The sequence below is a fragment of the Rhipicephalus microplus genome, chromosome 1, assembly GCF_043290135.1.
Source record: "Rhipicephalus microplus isolate Deutch F79 chromosome 1, USDA_Rmic, whole genome shotgun sequence".
In the NCBI taxonomy this organism is placed as follows: Eukaryota; Metazoa; Arthropoda; class Arachnida; order Ixodida; family Ixodidae; genus Rhipicephalus; species Rhipicephalus microplus.
The window spans coordinates 138060968-138082682 of NC_134700.1; the positions used below are offsets into that span (position 1 = coordinate 138060968).

At 46.3% G+C, this 21715-nt stretch overlaps 2 protein-coding genes across 5 annotated transcripts in view; both read left to right on the forward strand.

Moving 5' to 3' along the window:
- LOC119178361 (alpha-(1,3)-fucosyltransferase C) overlaps positions 1-5716 on the forward strand; it is a 47007-nt gene extending 41291 nt beyond the window's left edge. For all 4 annotated transcript variants that reach the window (XM_075887422.1, XM_037429559.2, XM_075887424.1 and 1 more), the window contains one exon: positions 3997-5716. In XM_075887422.1, coding sequence (XP_075743537.1) covers positions 3997-4678 — 682 coding nt within the window. In that variant the 3' untranslated portion in view covers positions 4679-5716. The remainder of the gene's footprint in view (positions 1-3996) is intronic.
- A 12199-nt stretch (positions 5717-17915) lies between these two features.
- On the forward strand, positions 17916-19953 carry LOC119178121 (beta,beta-carotene 15,15'-dioxygenase). Its single transcript, XM_037429282.2, has one exon. The coding sequence runs from the start codon at positions 18043-18045 to the stop codon at positions 19558-19560; it is 1518 nt and encodes a 505-aa protein (XP_037285179.2). The 5' UTR covers positions 17916-18042; the 3' UTR covers positions 19561-19953.
- The last annotated feature ends 1762 nt before the right edge of the window (positions 19954-21715 follow it).

Sequence of the window (21715 nt, forward strand, 5' to 3'; positions counted from 1 at the left end):
GGGCATGGGGAACTCTATAAACAGTGGAAAAGATTCGCATAAGACGCGTGGCAGATGGTGCTTTGTGGTTGATGGAGAGTGGGGTAAAATCGGTGTGCAATATAAAGGGAATTGTGTGTTTTGTTCCAGAGCTGACCCCATACCAAGTTCCAGGGGTAAAGGAGTGGGGAAAGGCGCCCGTTCAATCTCTTCTGCCGTTTGTGCAATATGACACAAGCATATAGTAGGTACAAGTACGCTCTCCTGGTTTCAGACAGATTTCAGTGAGCGCTCTTCCACGTTCCCCACTGAAAAAAAATTGCCCGCAGCTTCCCTCGGGGGAACACTGAGGAGGATGCGGAGCTTGATTCCGTACTGTATTGCCGTGAGTCAAGCGTCGTATACTCATGAACGGGAGTCGAGGAGCGATGAGTCGTTCTTCAACCGCGTTCAACTCGGGTGGATGTTCGGGTCGGGGCGGGTAGCGGTAGCCGTAACTCACGCTAGCCGAGGGAACTCGACCGGCAATCAACGACTGCTTGCACGTAGCACACACGACGTAGTCGGCATAGTCGGTGCCCTTTCCAAACGTATCGCAAAGAACCGACAACGCTTTGGAGTTGTTCTGAATGTTGCCGATCCGAGTCAAGTTGTTATCGAACCAAAGACGATCACACACCTTGCAGGTGTGGCCGAAGCTTCGGTCGAGGAAGTCGCGCTTGAAGCGAGCGTTTGGCGTGGCATACTGCTTGGCGCGCCACACCGCTACCTCGGCGCGCTTGCGCTCGCGGGCAGCATCAGGATCGGCCTCTCGTCGCCGACGCTTGCACTCGGCTTCCCGTTTTCGAAAGTCCGGGTCCTCTTGTCGACGCTTACGTTTCAAAGCGGCCGAATCCGGTGCTGCTGCTTGACGCTGACGTCTCTCAGCGGCTTCACGTTCTCTAAGTTGAGCATCTTCCGCTCGACGCCGACGTTTACGTTCGGCGTCGCGAGCTCTTCTCCGCGCTGCCTTGTCTTCGGACGACGACTTGGTTGCGGTTCCGCCAACACTTTGGCCGGCGCTGGTCGAAGGGACGTCGATCATTGCGACCTCGGATGTCGACGCGCCGTACAAACCAACCGACGAGCGGCAACTGAGCGAGCGAGCACCGACCTTGAGTATATATACAGCGCGACGGCACATGCACTGTCAGCTGTCGAATGTTCGAGAAGGGGGAGAAGCGCAACGGCGCATGCGCGCGCGTCAGCTGCCGATGTTCTCGAAGCGCGACGGCGCATGCGCGCGCGTCAGCTGCCGATGTTCTCGAAGCGTGACGGCGCATGCGCACTACATTACACAGCTAGCGAATGTTCGTGAAGAGGAGAAGCGCACGCGGTGTGTAGAGGAGGAAGGGTGCACAGATGGTGGAGGAGTGAAGCGCGCGTGGTGTGTAGAGGAGGAAGGGATGCACAGATGGTGGAAGAAGGAGGGGGAAGCTTGCGGACGGCGCCGCACTACAAGCCTCGAGTATTAGACGCTCCGCATCTAAAACCTCGACATGTACATTCACGTGCTCATGCCGGGGGTACATTGACGCACAAGGCACCCGCATCATAGTCACCGGATGGCGAAGGAAGCAATGTTTTGCAAAATGCGTGTAACCTTGTTTCGCCGTGTGCCTTGAAGGAAGTATTGATATTGACTCTGCGAATCCGTGCAGATTTCTGTGATCAGAGAATCCACGGCTGCATGCGCCAATGCTTGACCTATTGCGACCTCCTCAGACACGTCGGAGAAAGTGGTTTTAATCGATCCGGAGATACTATTGCGGCCATACTGCGTCAAGACAACATTTATTGCCGTTACTCTGAGGGGGCGTACTGCGGTTTTTACATTACGAACGCCTTCACTTCTTTTGTATGATCAAATGTCAGTCAGAATGAGCGCGTGCCGTGCGCAGACTCAGGTGACGTTGTGAACCTGTGTTGCGTGGCATTGGTTTGCGTTGCAAGTGAGACGTGAGATTTATTTGGCATGGGGAACTATGTTATTATTCACATATCATTCTGCTTGGCTGAAACCCCAGTAATTGAAGCAGCTTCTGTTTGTGGGAGTCCAAAAGAGGCGCAGGCTTTGACTGCTCTTTCGTGACACTATAATTCCGTGTTCCGTATTATACAGACCGGTCTGTAGGAGGCGGGTAGTGCCAGATCCTGAGGGCTCTTCTAGATCCAACATTAACCTATTCTGCATATGTCTTAGACGTTCCATTTGTTAGAGAGCAAGAACGCAATACAAATAAACTGGGCAAACACCCAACTCCCACCGGGCGCAGCAGGAAGAAAGAGGAACATAAGGGCGTCGAACACTAACGTATGCACACAAAAGACAAGATGACATACCTCACTGCAATGAAAGGTTAAAATGGAAAAATTTTGAAAAGGTTGTGCTAAATTAAAGAGAGAGATATCCCGAATTATACCGAGGTTTTGTTTTGGGATGTGTTATCAGTGGCAGTTCAAAGTTATGTGACACATCTGATTGACGAGAAAAACTATTTCGCTTTTCATTCGCCTTGACTGAATAAAATGGAGTGTGAATTTTTCGCCCTGATCGTGTGAACGTCGCACACATGAAGTGAATGTGGTGCTTGTGTTTTATAAGTCACGTAACTTCTTTTTCGTGGTATTATCCTCACGCTAAGTTCTGCGCCTGGTGGGGTGTATAAGGATTTCGCCTTAAAAAGTACACTGCGTAGAACATCCTAGTATAATTTTCGGCACAGGTGGTCGTTTTCGTCGGCAGTGCATGACGTGGTATGAAAGCGTAGGTTAAAAGAACGGGAGAGAAAGGAAGACGCAAAAGACGTTAGGCAGAGAGGTTTACTAAGGCCTTCTTTGCTGGTCACCATCGGTGCACAAACGTTTTTATCGCTCTCCCCAATGCCTTTTTTTTCTATCTATGGTCAATTTTATCTACAGGGAGTAACCATTATTCCAAAGAACAAAAATTTAGTGCCCTGCATTGCATAAACATTGCACTGTTTTTCGTTGTGTAATATTTTATAGCATTTTTTTATAAAGTTAACAAGAGCTTTTATTCTATTTTTGAGACTTGATGCTGCGAGCAGCGTGCCTTCAATGTCATCCCGCTTTTTTTACTGCATATGGTTGTTACTTTATTTTTTACAATTTTTCATATCCCGCCGGCGTTACACCCATCAATTTAGTGCTAGAGGCCCACAGTTCAAATATTTTTATCGTAACATTTCAAAAATTTCAATAACGTTCCATTTCTGTTTATACGCTGTGCAAATACGCTAGCGTAGCATTCCTGACGTTTCTATTGTGTGTGTGAGATCACCCGACCTTCTGAAATGAGTCACGGTAGCCAACGAAATGTTATTCTGTTTAAAATCATATGTATAGAAGAACGATTCGAAATAAGAGAACATATCTTGTAGATCACGGTGACGGGTTCATCAAGCATTCAAAAGGCTGATTTAGGCAAAGCCATTTGGTTTCGCTGGAGTGGAAGGCAATGGTGAAAGTATGCTATGGCTACTTTAGGGTTTATTTGCGTTTATCTTGGTGTTTTGCAGCTTACCAGCTGATTTATCTCCTCAGTGTTTTGGGCGTTTGACGTTGTTTGAGGCATAGTTGCAGGTCACTCCCGTGAAACAATTTTATTCGTCGTTCTCTTGATTCACAACGTTATATAAACAATGATTCATATATCAGTAGAATCTATGAATATTCATGACAGTCAAATGTTTAAACGACGAGTGAACTCATTGGTGGTAGCGAAACTTTATTACCCAAAAAGGAGTCATGAAGGACACTCGGCTAGACCCCAGGTGTAGAGGGCATCTCTCACGTCGGGACAGAGAGCCCCGAGCCCTCTGCCACATCGCGGGCCTCCTGGACAAATAAATAGGCGCTATTACAGATGCGCTTTGCGCTATTCTTGAAGCATTTCTCAGTATTTATTCGCGTTCACCGCCGCTGAAATGAGACTGTTCTCTACGTTTTGTGCAGGCTCGACTCGGATATCTTGGACAACTACGTCAAGATCACGAAACTGGTGCCAGCTGAACAGCCGTATGACAAGGATCCCCTGGAGAACATCTGGCAGAGAAAGTTCAAGATGGCAGCTTGGGCAGTCAGCAGCTGCGAGACTTCCGGGAAGCGAGAACACTACGTGCGAGAGCTGCGGAAGTACATCGACGTGGACGTCTACGGAGACTGCGACGAAAATAAATGCCCTCGAAAAATGGAGACCTCGTGCTACAAGATGTTCGCAAGAGACTATTTCTTCTATCTGTCCTTCGAGAACTGCATATGCAGGGACTATGTGACAGAGAAGCTATTCAAGCCACTGACGTACGACATCATTCCGGTGGTGTATGGTGGAGCGAACTATAGTGACGCTGCGCCACCTGAATCGTACATCGACGCCCTAAGCTTCGAGTCACCGAGGCAATTGGCTCTTCACCTTAAAAAAGTGGCTAGGGACTTCAACCTGTACAAGAGGCACTTCAGATGGAAAGGCAAGTTCAAAATTAAGCCGTTCACTTACTACAACTTCTGCGCACTCTGCCGGAAGCTGCACAGCACCGACTTCAAGAAGAGTTCTGTCATACTAGACATGCACCACTGGTGGAATACGACGTCGTACTGCCGTTTCTGGAACAAAGACACGCACAAGTTCGAGTACTGATCACTGGTCTCGAAGAAGTCAGTGAACGTTATTAGGAAGAATCGATCACCGACTACAAGCACTAGGAAGGCGAGAAACAAGAGATGAGATTACACGTGCAGAGGCCCACACCGCATTGATTGTCCAATCATTACAGACCAAGCTAGTTAAGTGGCGAAAGTATTCTTCTTAAGACTGTCAAATCATCCAAGTCTTCGGAACGTGCGTACTCGATAAGCGTGAGGTGGTGGAAACATTGCTTGCGCTAAGGAATATGATGTGTTATATGAAACATGTCCCTTCGATTTCTTAACAAGTTCGACGACCGACTTTTCTGGAAATAATCTTACGCCATCGTCCAAGCCAAATGTTCGCAGGAGGCTGTGAAAGCGCAAATGGACGTTTGGCCTGTCTGACCCACCTGTCTGAACGAGTTTGAGTGGAACGCCTTCTCTTTACCTTTTGTTTTATTCTATCTCCTCTCTTTGTTCTTTTTCTGACCATCTTTCCGACAAATACTAACTGTCGAATAGATTACATGTTCTGGCACTACGGTAAAGTCTAGAAACCATCAGCGTCAGGTGTCCCTGTTTTTAAATTTTGGTTGCCAGGAGGAGCTCACTGCTATGATTGAAGGGTATTCAGTGATTTCATGAAAGTGTTTTACTAAAACAGTATTTGAGTGTTCTTCGTATTCATTAGCATTACGAAACACCACATGCTTCTTTTCAGTGTAAGTCAAAACGGCAATAGAAAAGTTTACTTACATTCATTTCTACAAAATATAACATTTTTGTCAATCCAACCCAACGTTCCGTCTTTTTTACATGAAAATCTGGTATGAAGTACCGTTTGCAGTTGATAGATTTTCGAAAAGCCCGTATCGTGGTTCACGTACATACGCATCTCTCTCCCCTTATCATTATGACCTTCATTCCTTTTTTATCTCCTTTCTATTTTTCCATTTGCAGAATCAATAGCAAGCCATCAGAGTGCACAAACTGAGGCCAAAGTTTCTGCCTTGTAATAAATTCTCAAGATCTATTTATATCTTCCTCATATTTGCTAAATGGTCTTTTGTATATAGATCAATCGATATACTAATGTTGCAATGTACATAAGTAACAAATATGAACACCGCCTTGATATATCCACGTGACCCGCCACGGTGGTCTGGTGGCTAACGTACTCGGCTGCAGACCCGCAGGTCGCGGGATCGAATCCTTGCTGCGGCGGCTGCATTAAAATGCACCCAAATCTGCGCACACGGGCCTACAACTTTTCCGCCTCCATCGGAAATGTTACCCCGGGTGGTCAAAATTTCCGGAGCCCTCCACTACGGCGTCTCTCATAATCATATAGTGGTTTTGGGACGTTAAAACCCACATATCAATCAATCAATCCATCGGAAATGTTGTAGGCCCGTGTGCACAGATTTGGGTGCATGTTAAAGAACCCTTCGTGGTCGAAATTTTCCGAGCCTTTCACTACGGTGTCTCTCATAATCATATCGTGGTTTTGGGACGTTGAACCCCACAAATAAATCAATCAATGTTGCCACGTGTGTTTATGTTGGGGCCCACTTTTTTGCGCAGCACCGCCTTCGGCTTATCTACAGTGCGGCGTCGGTAGCACGTCGTTCCGTCGCTCGCGCGCTGGGCATGTATTTGATAAGAACTGGGACCATGAGCAACTGATACGTGTCGGCCCCACTCATCATTCACTCCGAAGATGTGCTGTGATTTTTTTAAAGATGGTAGTCTTTTTCCGGTCACTCCCACACTCCCTTCCAGAAGCTTTCTGCCGCTAACTTGTTTTTTACTGCCTCCAGCATCACAGACACTGTGGGTCTTTCTGCTCCTCACCTGGTTTTGCACTGCCAACCTGAACAGCTCACCATTAAACTGATTAATTGATATGTGGGGTTTAACGTCCCAAAAAGACCATATGATTATGAGAGACGCTGAAGTGGAGGGCTCCATATATTTCGACCACCTCGAGTTCTTTAACGTGCACCCAAATCTGAGCACACGGGCCTACAACATTTCCGCCTCCATCGAAAATTCAGCCGCTGACGCCAGGATTCGAGCCAGCGACCTGCGGGTCAGCAGCCGAATACCTTAGCCACTAGACCACCGTTGCGGGGAAAGGCTCAATTTGTCGGCTCCCCGTAAGCACGGCCACTTATGCTAGCAAGTAAACGCTCACAACCCCAATGAGCATGTATGCATCAATAAGCACTGGACGTAGTAGGTAGAGTGCGTTAGCAATGTCATTTACGACATTCTGTTGTCATGTGGCCGCACCCATTCGTCACGAGATCAAGTGGAGTCGCCGCCTGGAGGCCGCTGGCTTAAGCGCGCCGTGTGTGAATGGCTCCCAGCGTCGTCTGCTAGCCACATACGGCTTGTATGTGCATCTACGTCACGCTCATCCTCAAAAAGCAGTTTGGCCCGCTCTGTTAGCGCACGCTTAACAGCTTTCACGTTTGCATGGCCCAATCTACCCACATATTTGGCTTTGCTCGGCTGATATGCATTGCATGAAACCAGTTCGTGCTCTTGCCGAGAGTACGGTGTATCGTCGTCGTATCCTCCGTCCACCAGGATCACTTCGGTGCAGGTGACACTTTGCAGTTGAAGCACATTGTAGAGGGCATTTGGCATCTTCTCGAACAGGAGGAGTAATTAATGCTGTGTATACGGGCACCATTTAGCGACTCGCTGATAAAAGAAGCTTTGCATTGTAAGAAGTCTAACAGCGGCGCCGTTTATCAGTTATGCGACGAGGTTTAATTGTGCTCGAGATAGCATTTTATTGTCCGCTCCTGGTGCCACTGCTACGACATATTTCAGTCCAGTAAATTGTGACGCTCCGGTAGATAAGTTGTCCCTTAAAAATAACAGAAAATGGATTGACATGGAGGTGATGAACTTGAGTCGCTGTGCGCAATTTCATTATTGGGCAAATTTGTACAGACACACCAGTGGGTTTACCTTTCTATATGCTTCGTAAAATCCAGATGCTCAAAAGTAATACAGAAGGCGTGCCTCGCACTTTTCTTGTATAATCTAACGCTAAACATCACGCTCTTTTTTTGCATTAGGTTGGGTGCTTTTGTGGCAGTATTAGTATTAGTAGTGTTGTGGCAGTAGGAGCAGACAATATTTGTTTCAAAAAAGAACTTAAGTTCAACCCTATGGCCGAAGCTGTGTTGCATCACTGTCATGCAGACAATCAATAGAAGAAATGTGCGTGCTAAACTTTTACCTTTTTATACTGAAGTTGTAGTTAGAACAAGCACGCTAAATCAGTGTCAGCCACGTAGTTTTTCTGAATATACTTATCAACCGTCTTTAGTCCATTTCATGAAGAAATAATTACAAAAATGTTGATGCGTATTCGTTGTTATTTTAGGTCATTACCCAGTAATAAGAAATTTGTGGCTCTTTTTTATTACCAGCATGCATGAAGCAAAGTATGAATTTTTTCACACTATGGCAGTGCGTAGCGGAACCCAAGTTCAACACTCACATATAAAAATACAAGAAACGTGACATAGTGCGACAACGCAGACAGTCGCCAAGCACGGACACGCCTTTTTATCGCAGATTGCGTTCCTCTCAGAAGTAATCGCAATGTTCAGTGTGCTTTTTGCATCTGTGCACTGGATGACATATATATTACGAGTGCCCTCAGCACATTTTATTCCCCGACATTTGGCTCACACCATTCACAAAAAAGCGCCGCTGCGTACATTTGTATGAGCGCCGCCGGCCACAAATACCCACACTAGTGCGGTGATGGTGCTGCTGCCTACAGCCTGATCTCTGAGTGAATACTGCACAGACCCGTCACAGTTTGAACGACCGCCTGAGAGAGCATGCGTAGAATCTCAGGACTTCAACGATCAGTACCTTAGCAACTTATTGCTCCTCGCGTGGCTGCTCTTCCGTCCACCTGTCAGTAACCCACGCTATATGTATATACACCCTGGCGTAGCCGAGCTAAGCCACTGCCAATTTTTTCCACCGCTTTCGTTTGCTGGCCTCTACAAGCTGTCCCTGCGGCTCGTGCCTCTTCGGCTCTCTCTGTAGGAACATGTACCACGTACTACATGCATGTGACGCAACAACGCCCTTCTATTCGCTCATCAAACCACAAGCGACCTACCGCTCCGGCAACCTCGCATCCTGACCTGTCCGCAAAATCAGGCTCTCCTTATACGCGTGGTGCATACTTTGAGTGACTACATATTGTACATTTCTTCCTAGGTGACTTACTCGCTCGTGCTCTTCTCGTTTTTCTCATTCCATGATACACTTCATGCCCAATTCTCATGTGCTATGCTCAGTCGTGGCGCGTATGCATGTGACACGGGGACCTTCCATTGCGGGGCTTGCTCAGTGACCATTACTGGGGTGCCTTTCGCGTGGTGTTCGCGGGCAGCTTTGCAGCTGCTGTGCCACCTGTCACGTGACCGCTGATCTGTCACGTGATCACAAATCAGAGAGGGCGGTGGTGAGCTTCGGGCTGGGCGAACTCTGCGTCGCCACAAGCGCCACGGTATGTCGACGGCGCCTACCACTGTATACAAGCATGTAATAGGTCTATATGAGCCATTTTGTGAGGTCTATGGAGTTAACGCGCTTGATAGCGTTTAAGACCGAGCCCTTATGATCAAGGTTTCTGCTCGAGAGACGCAGCCCACGTCCTCCGCCCTACTCCAGTGGCACCAAAAGACTGGTGGGTTTCCTCACTGCTCGACGGATCATCGAAGCAATGCGTCCCCCGCGGGGCCATCCTATCCACTGTGCCCCTCGCGGGACTGAGGTAGCGGGCTCTTTGCAGGTACCCGAGCTCGTCCCCAGCACTCGGGTGCTTTCACGGGCGCGCAGAACAAACGATGCGGCCGGCGCTGATGTCGATTCGGACTCCATACGGTGCACTGCGGGGACGGCGAAGATCCACCGAGTCAGTCCATATAATTGCTATCACAGTAACAGAAAAATAAATAACTGATGTGACATCGGAAGTTGCTTATGGAGCTGCCGTATAATTTCGATCAGCGCGTTTGAATCTTACACTGAGGCGCTGACTTTAGGAGAATGAATTTTTTCGTCGTATTGAAAGAAAATGTCTTTGCAGCCTATTTGAGCCCACTGCAAGAGATGAGAGAAAGGGTGAGAGAAAAACAAAAAGGTTAACCAAAAGAAAATATGATTGCCTCTCCCAATAAAATCATGTTCGCCTTATTCTGTGCGAATGACACAATGCAGATGAACATGTTTTTTATGAGAGAAAGGCATAAATATTTCAATGAGTAGGTGGAGATGTTTGTCTGGCTTTTCACCTGGCATGCTACTCTAGCTGCTAGGCCGTGATTATGACATATAAAGTGATAAACAAATGTCGCATACAGCCACACACGTAAACTACACTACTTAAAAAGTTTTATTCATTCAGTCTTGTGGGCTGCAAGAAAGTCAGGAGTGCTTTCATGGCGCGTGACGCACTGTAGATGCTGTGTCACGGGGCCAGAATATGTCGAATATTCAAGTTAGAGCCCTGTTGGAGATTTAAGGCCACCTTCAGAGACTGTCTCTGTGGTGGTGCGTATAGCCCACCTTCACAAAGGTCATGACTGAGATCTTCTGGGATGTCTAGCAGAAAAAAAACAACCACAATATAACTAGTTAGTTTACGTGGCCGTACGTCAGGGATAAAGCGATTGACAGAATCCGTGTCCTGATTTGGAGGAGCTGATTGAATTAGGCGGGGCATGCAGTTATGTATATATTCGCCATAATTACCTTCAGTAGAAAAACCTTTGAATAGCATGTACTTATCAAAGTGTATGGCTTAAAATGTTTTATAAGGCAGTAATAAATATGTGCAAAAAGATGAAGTCAGAAACATAAATGTTACGCAATACAAACTATGAACCATCATTTATATAGTAAGGTAGAACGACGGGGACGTCACTTGTTCTGCAAGAAAAAAAAAGAAAAGCTGCTTCTACTTGCTTACACTTAGAACTTATTAGTTAGGAGAACACTAGATTTATGCCTTCAATGAAATCAGCAAACATGAGTTGTGTAAATGAATGAACAGTTTTCGTAATTTTTCCGTCTATTGCATATATAGAAACAGCCGAGATGGAACGAAGACTTCTCTTCTGCCTTTTAAGAATAAAAAATAAAGAAGACAACTAGGAACATATCTGTGAAAAACACGCGCACAACACTAACGAGCACACCATACAGGAGATGTGAAAAGTACCGCAAGTGAAAACCACCGAAAAAATCAACTTATTCTTGAAAAAAAAAATTCGACGAAATTAAATTCATAACTATAGGATACATAACGCATTTCTTCATTCAGTGATTATTTTGTCTAGAGCGCTGAATTAAGTGAGCGGAAATTGCAGTATTTTGAACGTGGCAACGTATAAAATGGTATAAGAGTCTGAATAGATCTGTAAGGTTGCAACTGAAACATAGTTGAGACAGATTTTTCAGGTGAGGCGACATTTCCACGAAGGGCTGTATATCGTCAAAGGTGTGACTTCGCTGTCGGGCATTTAAGCGGGCGTCGGTTTCGTCGGTCTGAAAGCATTTCTCAATCCGACGGAAAATCAAGTACGTAAGTTAAAAAAAGAACCCATGTGCTTTCACGAGGCAGCTGTTGGAGAGACGGAACGTGAGGAATCCGGAGAAGTGACGAGGTGACCTGGTCGACAGATTCTTGGACAGGGCACGACTGCGCGTGTACAAGGTGCTTTGAACTGAAGTGAGTAAAGTAACGTGCAAGCAAGTATAGGATGGAAGTTTTATAAAAAGAACACGAAGTTCGTGCAGGCGAGAATAAAATGGCTTTATCTAGGTCATTCTTGTACAATATTTACCATAAAAGTCATCTTTTTGAGCTCGCTGTTCAGAAGCACGAACGTCCAGAATTCACCTTCGTAACGTTATCGAATGAAGAAAAAACTCGTGATTGTCTGTGGCACCCCGCATACTATTTGAAGTGCACAGACATTCGGCGGGGCTGATAGTCTGTGAGTCTCTTTGTAATTAGCCAATCGGGTACTCTAGTTAGGTCTATCATCGCGTTTGCTGTTAAAAGGGGCCCTGCGAGACTTTTTGAGCGTGGTCAGAAAACTCTGCCGAATGGTAATAGACGACCCGAGAACACGCGAGCCAAATATTACAGCGCAGCACGCGTGCTGGAATTCACAATGAATCATATCAATCAGCTAAACCTTGCTTTCTCATCTCTCAGAAGATGATGAAAGATGCTCAAAAATTACTCAAAAAAGGCCATCTATCAACCCTTGGCTTATGTCAACATGGTGCACTCAGTCGTGATGAGGATTGCTATGGAACGCGTCATTTGTCTACGCGTGCATGCGCGATCACACTGAGAAAGCCGCGTATGCGAAGACAAAGAAAAAGTGCTCAATGTCACGAGGCGCGCGTGACGTATTTCGTTTACCCCTGCCATCCATTCCTGCTCAGCTTCGAGCGCTTTTGTAGGCACGAGAGAAGAGAGAATGAGATCGCAGCGTGTGACAAATCTTTGTAACTCCGCTCGTACTGGACGGATTCTTAAAATTTTCGCAGCATTGAATTCGTGACGCAATAGGCACTTTTGGTGAATACATTCCATGGTCACTTAAAAAGTGTTTCAAGGCCCCTTCAAATGTTTTCTTGCAGACAATTCAAGCAGTTTTAATAAAAACGTGACTTATGCTTGTCTCCACTAAGAAATCACTGACATAATTTCCGCCACGGAACTGACGTCGTAAAACGTACGTGAACAGATGACAAAGAAAAACTAGAAGAAACAGCTTCGTTGACCTGGATGACACAGAAGTCGATCACTCTGCCGGTGACGACGAGTGCCAGACGCTGAACCTCTGCACCACCTACGCACGTGCGCAAGATTTCACAAACGCGCCTCATATCTTTCCCACATTCGCCCTCTACAGATATCTTGTTATGGAGATAGTGCCGACATCTGCGAGTGGTGAAGGGAAGTACTGCATCATGGCCACGGCCTCCGAGATGGCGGACGCACTGCGGGTTTCTCTCCGGCCATCCCAATCACACGGAGAGAGGATGTTTCTGGAAGTAGGCGTGGCCCGATTTTTTTTTCGGCACCTCCGTATCTATCCTCTATATGAAAAGACTGCCACGCTGTTTGTGAAGATGGCATGTGGCGACAAAAGTAGTTTTCCGCTTTTATGTAACTTGGCGCTCATTTGGAAATGTCGGGCCAAGGTGTACGAGAGGCAAAGCCAATGCTTGGACGTATATATTCCAAAATAGGCTTTTCTTTGCAGCAGATTTGCGCCACACTTATGAGTGCGATGCCTCCTCGCATGTACTGTAAACTTACTACACATCGAAGTTTTCAGGCTATATAGTATAAGGGGCCACCGATGAAGAAGAAAAAAAAAATGACAGCCTGATCCGCAAGCAAAGCCAGAAAAGTGCCGCGTTCTTCGTTCACGGGCTACGCTGGATCACTTAAATGGTTTCTTTTTTCCCTTCATTAAATTAGCGCTCCTTTTCATTGTAACACCATATTAAGAATTCTTGCAGACGTGCTGATGCAATCACAGCAGCGCAGTGGCCACAGTGTGAATGGTCGCCCGTTTGCGCTGTCAGTTAAAAGCACGAGTGCACAGGCGACGACAGCTTCGACAAGTTGCCCCAACGTATCAGTCAGCTGTACCTCGTTTCACAGTGGAGATAAAACGCAAGAAGTCCATCTAATTTAGCTACAGCCTTTTTATTCTTCTCAATTAGGAACGCCTCCAACAAAGCCTATTCAGAAAGAGTCTTCGCATACACCACTGTCGCGCTGATATCACGAAGCAGTGGGGCCGACACGTGCAGGCAGGTGAATGTCTCACTGCTTCTTTTTTTTTCTCTGTTGATAATGCAGGCTGCTGCGCTCAGCCACTGACAGAACGTCCGGTCTCATTCACGAAGGTCTTCGCCCGCGATGTTAGCCGTCACCGGCGGAGACATCGGTTAACAAGACCGGACGTTTTGTCAGCGACAAAACGCGGAAGCCTGTATTATTTGGTTTCCATCTAAACGCTGAAAAAATGCAGTCAGCACTATTTACCACTAATATAAGGGCACTGTATTCGTGTAGCGGTATCTTCACTTGGTATATTTTAACGGTGTGCAATCCACAAGTAAGTTTTTTATGCAGAAGCAACTTAGCACAAAAACATATCCCTATGCCCATGAAGTCCGCCTTATATGTGGGCAACTATTTGTACTCATTCACTGCGCACTATCTCGGGTAATTTAAAAACGCCGCGTGACCGATAGCACAATCAGCGCAGCCTTTCGGCACGCCTGAGTGCGGCAAGGCTGATGGCCCACCGCGATATGCTCGACCAATGTTTCTTTTTTTTTGGCAGGCCTCAGCGGGAGCGCCGATAACACTGCCGTCGAATTAGTCACTCGTGCCACGTGGGACAGGCCACGCACGCGGATTGACAGCATGCTTTGCTTTTTATCAAACGCGACCTTTTGTTTTGTCGCTTTTTAAAGACGATAGTCTTTCTCGCGGAGCTTCGACGCGAAAATTTTGGTCTGTCTGTCTGTCTGTGTCTGTTTGTCCACTCTTGATGGTACCGGGTACTCGAAACAGCACCAGCCGATACCCCAAACGGCCAACCCTATCCACAGCGCCCACAAATGTTGCTCAAGATTCGGCGTTCATATTGGTACAAGACATCGGCAACGAAAGAGCATCATAGACGACGAAGACGATGAAAGCGACCGTGCTCGTGTTGTTGTTGCTGCTGTTCTTCCATCTTGGCTGCAGCTGCCTCTGACTCTCCCTGTATATTTTGTAAATATATTTATTTCATTCAGTCTCTCACCCCGGGACAATATTTGTGCAATCGTCAATTAAAAAACAATTATTGCGCGTATATGAGGCTCCCTAACAACTAGTATATATTCTGTATGTGCGTATTTTACTACAATATGCATACGTAAGTAATTCTAAGGACCGTAGCGTTTATCACGCTGCGCTGACCATGCAACGTTTGCGCCGTCTCAGATCCGCCCGCTTCGTTTTTCAAGGAAACCGCGAGATGGCGCTCATGTCTCACGTGTGACATCATTTGATGCGCTCGTTCGCCTCCGCTCGTTCGCCTCCGTGTAGGCACTCTAACACAGCGCCTACAGAATACCATTCACTGATTTTCTTGCGCAGAACATCAAATAAATGTTTTGTTTACTCTTTCCACACGCAAGACTATCGTCTTTCGACGACATTTGCAGATCACATGCAGATGCGGGGCCGATTTTCTTTTGTTTTTGTCATCATCGTCGCTCAGTTATCACCGCTGCTTTAACAGCTAGAAAACAGGGCTGATCAAACATCTCACCGAATGGCATTGTTTTACGTCAGGAATAAACAACATTGATAGGATATGGGAGTGGAACTGAGGGAGCCTGGCTGGACGCGTAAAGAGCGCAGCTGGCAAGCAAGCGCCGTCACGTGGCCAAAGCTGATTTCTTTCTTTCTTTCTTGCTTTCTTTCTTTCTTTCTTTCTTTCTTTCTTTCTTTCTTTCTTTCTTTCTTTCTTTCTTTCTTTCTTTCTTTCTGTCTTTCTTTCTTTCTTCCTTTCTTTCTTTCGAGTTTGTTTCTTTCTTTATAGCTTCGTGTATTGGCTCTCCTTTTTACCCTTCTTCTGTCCCACACATCCCTCCTTTTTACCCTCCGTTCACTTTCTCACGCCTTGCTATGCTATACTCTCTCAGCATGCCTAAGTCATGATTTCTCTTGTTGCCTCCTATTTTTCTTTCCTCATCACTTTCACATCACTCATTCTCACCTTAACGTCTCTTTATCATCCCCAGCTATGCTTCACTATACTTTCTATTACTATATTTAGTATAATATAATATACTATAATATACTATACTCCGTATGGCTATGCTAGGGCCGGCGCTGCTTTTCACATATCCACTCCACTGTCTGTGGCGCATAAACAATACCATGCAAGGCTATGCTATGCAGTAGGACACTTTCCAGTGGCCCGACCACGCCTCTCTGCCGGACGCACGCAGCGGGAGCTGCAGTGGTGGCGCGGTGATCGACCACTTTTGAAAGCTCGTCCTAGTCATTCGATGAGCGCCGATTCACTTCAATTAGTGGACCATTGAAGTAATGGGGCCATTTGGGGAGCATTGACTTTTGCAAAGCGATGGTTGTAACTGAACTGAGTGTTCGTGTGATCTTCGCGATCAGAAAAAACACGTTGTTTACAGTGTCTATAGGGCGCACAAGCAGAAAAATCAGACAATGTAATGTTGGTATCATATTTACACGCGAAAGCAGAACATTTTACAACAGTTGGCGCACAAACGAAATCGCACCGAACGATCGTTCAAAGACCCGAACTAATTTATTGTAACCACTTTTCGTTTGCACAGAAGTCATTTTTTTTCTTTCCTTGCGTTGCCCAGAAAATTAGTGCTATAAACTGCACTTAAATGGCATCTTATTGCGAAAATTTGTTCAAATATTTACTTCACACGTCCAAACTGTGCAAAGACGATAGCACGTTAGAAACATAGAACACGCACACACAGGCAGCAGCGCGAGATGTGTGTTAGGCTTCTAACGTCTTATCTTCTTCGGATATAGTTAGGCCGCGTAAACTGCTCTTGCCTCCATTTGGCCTTGCGTTCTTATTGTCTGGTTGGTCGTGAGACCACTTCCACGTCGTTATGCTGTGCTTTTGCTGGTATGGATGTCACGAGTATCATGTGGCGTGGTTGTGTATCACCTTGAAAAGCTGGACGCACCGTTAAGCTGCTTGCAGCACGAACGTCCTTGAGCGCAAAGCAATGACGCTGCATTCAGCCAAGAGCATGGCCCTTTCCTCAGTGACCACACCTGAAAGTGACTCCATATAACATGAAGTAAAACGTACTGAGTGTTCGTCTCGAAGTTCGTTGAGCATCCAGCGTTTCCTACGCACGCGTATTTCCGTAAACGAAGGCCGCCCAGGCGTCATGGCCACTCGAAGTTTTTCTACATTCCTCACCTTTGTAACCTTTCTGTTTACCTTATTTTGCCTTCTTGTGATCATTCCTCTTGGGAGTGGGCTGCTTGTGGAGGTAAGCTGGTAGATTCGACAAAATCGTAAGAACTGCGTCCGTACTGAGCGTAGGCATCCTACGTGGACTGCAAACTTCCTCCATATACGGTGTACATAGGGCCGTACAATGAAGTGCGGCTTAACATAGAGTTCAATGACCACGATGCCTGTAACTAGCGGCTTGTTCGCTCTGTGTACATTTCTCCCTCGCGTGGATCACTGCCCTGGGTCTGCAGGTACCTTTAATAGCCATAGTAAACAAAGACAAGTGCAGAGTTCCAAGTGAGCTCCATCACAATATAATGCCTTAAAATTGTGAGCACTTCTCACATCCTACATAAAGGGGCTGTAAACTGCCTAATAAAACTGTACCATAGCTTATTTAAATGTGCATCTTATATAAATACAAAGTGAGTACCCTATGAAACCTGTGTAGAAACAGATAATGACTGTGGTTCACTACTCAGAGGGATGGGGGTGTCACCTAGGCTACTTGTTATGCGTTCTATATCCATCACACAGAGTCATTAATACCTAAAGACACTTCTAAGTTATATCCAGAGAAATATTTCGCATACAAAAACACTAGGCCAGCTTCTTAAAAGGAAACTGTGAATTCTAGTTTCAACCACCTGCCGCACTTTTTCTTGTACGGTGTAGGTACGAGCGGAAGTTTCATAGACAGCGTACGCGAAAAATCTTATTGTGCGTCATATATTTATATCCCTTCTATCTATTTGTTCCTTTATCTTTTTTTTTGCTCAGCTTACTCCACACGTGGAAGGTTGAATGGGTTCTGTCAGCTAATCAATCTACAAAAACAAAATGGAGCAGCCCTCATTTTGCTTTTGCTCTTCGTTGGACCACTAATCAATATAGGTCTATAAGGCACAAAATCTATGCGTCAAAACACAGGTCAAAGAAGTTCAATGGGGATATCGAGGGGAGATATGGGGTCGCCCGCCAGAAAGGCTTTATCGTACCAAGTGTAACGCGTGCTGCTACCTGTGCCACACGACACGACATTTTCTCTTATTTCCCACACTCAGCGATATCTTCTTATTGTCAGACTATTAATGGGCTGGCAAAAGCGCCGGAACACAGCTACAGGTACGTCGTGTTATCAGCACGCTAATAAGGACGCCCTTACTGACTGTTCGAGACTCACACGGCGCTGCATTTATATTTTGTCACCACTGGACCTGCACTGTGACCGTCACTCGAACATCTTTGAGCTATGAGTGATGACAATGCAACTACGCAAGCGCGTAATTGGGATTTGAGGAAGTTTTACCAGCGCTCCTGCATTCCCGAAGTCTCGGATGCAATCAGTAGTGTCGTGCACGGAGAGCTACCACAGTGGCTCCGAGGAACACTTCTGCGAAATGGTCCCGGTCTTTCCGCGGTTGGTCCGGACCGATACAACCACGTATTTGATGGACTCGCTTTGGTGAGGCAGTTCAGCATTGAAAATGGTCAAGTATTTTACAAAAACCGTTTCCTGAGGAGCAAAGCTTACATCCGCAACCACAGGGCCAACCGCATTGTTGTCTCCGAATTCGGAACTTTGGGCCACCCCGACCCTTGCGCCTCTTTGTTCGACCACCTGACCTCGTATTTCACTGTGGACATATCGGACAATGCGCTCGTGAATGTGATGCCCATAGGCGATGAAGTATACGCCATGACGGAGTCGCCGTACATATTCAGAGTGGATCCTGTTACTCTGGAGACTGTTGATAAGAAGAAATTGACAGACTTCGTAGCCGTACATACTGCCACGGCACACCCTCACCAAGACTCGGACGATGGCTCTACATACAACATCGGCACGAAAATGGGCCTTCATCCAGGGTTCATCTTAATTCACTACCCTTCCAGTGGTCTGAGTGGCGTCAGAGCAGTGGGAAAGATACCGTTCAGCTCCCGCACCTCCATTCCCTACGTGCACAGCTTCGGTCTCACGGAGAATTGGGCGGTCGTTGTAGAACAGCCTCTCGCCCTCCACTTGCCGACGATGCTTCGGTGTAAATTACTCGGTGACAAGGCATACGTGGATGCCCTCAAGTTCGACCCGACAAAAGGCCTCCGCTTTCACGTGATGAACAAAAGAACTGGGGAGCTGCATCCAGCTGAGTTCGAGGCCGCCACTTATTTCATATTTCACCACATAAATGCATTTGAGCGAGGCGACGATATTATCGTGGATGTATGTTGCTTCGACAACGACAACATTGTGAGGAGTGTCTCCTACTCGGAAATAAATCCAGGAAAATTCGAGTTGGCTCACCTTCTCCGCTTTACGTTGCCGCTGAATCGAGGCAGCTGCGAAAGAACCATTGTCGTGCCGCAGAAGCTCGTGAAGGGAGACCTCTATGGTGAGCTTCCACGTGTCAACCAGGCCTACAATGGGAAACCATACCGGTTCGCCTACTGCACCAGCAATGTGCCGGGCCAGGAGCACAGAGTGTTCCTCTCCAAGATCGACGTCACCACTGGTGAGTGGCAACGCTGGGAAAGGCAGGGCTGGTACCCGTCCGAGCCTGTCTTCGTCTCTCGCCCCGGCGGCGTCGAGAAAGATGACGGCGTCGTCCTCAGTTCCCTGCTGCATGAGGACGACGATAAGCAACTGGCCCTCGTTGTTCTGGACGCACAAAGCTTCCAGCAGCTGGCTATGGTTGAGTTTGACTGTCCCTCCTCGGTTCCGGGTGACTTCCACGGCTGGTTTTTCCCGGACCAAGAGAACAATGAGTAGAACGTGACTAAGAAGCGTGGTTGCATTATGCAGATTCTTATTAACCTGATATATTTCAGTGGCGATGTCGGAGTGCATATGAGTGTGGTGTAACCTGCGCTGGCGATCTAATTTGTGTGCTGTGAGTTCGCAAACACGTAACCAGAATCACACGACGAACATAAACCTCATAGTTTGCCAGCCAAATAATCTTTTTTTCAGCATAGGAACCTAAATAGAGAATAGAACCACTATATTACACTTCAGTGGTAGTGATAATGTTTATGCTACAGAGCAATAAGTCCGTGTAGTGCCCTCCAAACATTTTGTCACCACACAATAGTAAAAACATGAAGCTAAATAAAAAGCAGACATGTGTTCATTATCTCAATACAATAAAATATATTGAAGATATTTATGAAATTTATGACATTATTGAGCGCGCAGGTAGTCAAGCTCTTTCTACCCACGCTCTTGAGCACTGGTTGCTGTTTGTAAATGAAACATGGTCAGCTAATTAGTATTCGCCATTATTTGTAGAAAAACAAGAAAGAAATTAAATACAAAGCATGCAAAGGTCATTAGGTGACCAATTTTGCTTTTATGAATGTGATGAATGTGTCCTTTAGCTCTATGTGCAAACGCAACTTATGAAAACACAACACTTGTTTATGTTGTTAATAATAATGATGCATGCAGACGTCTTCCTCAAATTCGGTTGTCAAGTTGGAGACGAGAATCGGTTAATGCAAGGCCGCTGTTAGATGGTACAAACCGAGTAAAAGTGGAGTTTTCAGGTAAGACGATTTTCTACTTCAAAAAAAAAAAAGAAATTACATCCGCAGTATCACAAGAGCTTGGTCTGCACGCACAGTGGTAAGTTAGTGATTAAAAGAAGCCGAAAATTCGGCAGATCTAACGAACCTTGATAATCGATATTATGCACAGCAGGCGGATGGAAGGTGACTGTGTTGTAACCCTTTCATTGAGCAAAGCGTTACAAAGTGGCGCTAAAGATATGTACAAATGCATGCACAGAGAGTCGTTTAACCTGCCCAGCCTTAGTTATCTAGTAGCTAAGGTACTCGGTGGCTGACCTGCATGTCACGGGATCGAATCCCAATTACGGCGGCTGCATTTTCTGTGGAGGCAAAAATGTTGTAGGCCCGCGTGCTCATATTTGGGTGCACGTCAAAGAACCCCAGGTGGTCGAAATTTCCGGAGCCTTTCACTACGGCGTCTCTCATAATCATATAGTGGTTTTGGAACGTTTAACCCAACATATCAATCAGTATGTTAATCCACTGCATATGTTTAGGTTGCAGTGGCGTAACGATGCAACACCTACATATTAGCACCACGAAATCCTGGATTCTCAATGTTTTTTCTTGGCTGCGCATTTTCTTAGCCGAGAATTCTCTTATCTTGAGGGGGGGCGAAACGATAGCAATTGCACAAATTTAACTTACTCAAAAAATTTGAGAGCAAGAACGAGAGACAAAAGCTTTTGAAACGACAAGAAAGAAGTGTCTGCCTACGATAGCAAGGTGGCAGGAGAAGCGTCCAGCATCAAGGGAATCTTATGACAACCAATTGTTTGCTGCATATCAGCTTTTCAGTTCCGCTAAAGCATCTGCTACAGCTTATGCGTGCTGCCGCGTTGTAACAGACGTCAGGCTGTCCTGCGCAAAACCAAGCGCTCACGTTTCACCAATGACAGTATAGCTAGAGGAAAGTAAGAGGGCCCCGCCGCGGTGGTCTTGTGGCTTAGGTACTCGGCTGCTGACCCCCAGGTCGCGGGTTCAAATTCTGGCTGCGGCGGCTGCATTTCCGATGGAGGCGGAAATGTTGTAGGCCCGTGTGCTCAGATTTGGGTGCACGTTAAAGAACCCCAGGCGGTCGAAATTTCCAGAGCCCTCCACTACGGCGTCTCTCATAATCATATAGTGGTTTTGGGACGTTAAACCCCACATATCAATCAAGGAAAGTAAGAGGAAATTAATAGCTTAATGACTTTAAGCAAAAAACTGTGCGCCATCCCGCCAAGTGCAAGCAAATAACACTCAAGGTGCAGCACATCAATGAAGCTGCGCTAAAATTGATGCATGCAATGTTTGAAGGTGTGCCCCAAATGTCTTCCTCTGTTTACCACGACTAATGAAATATTAACAAAGCT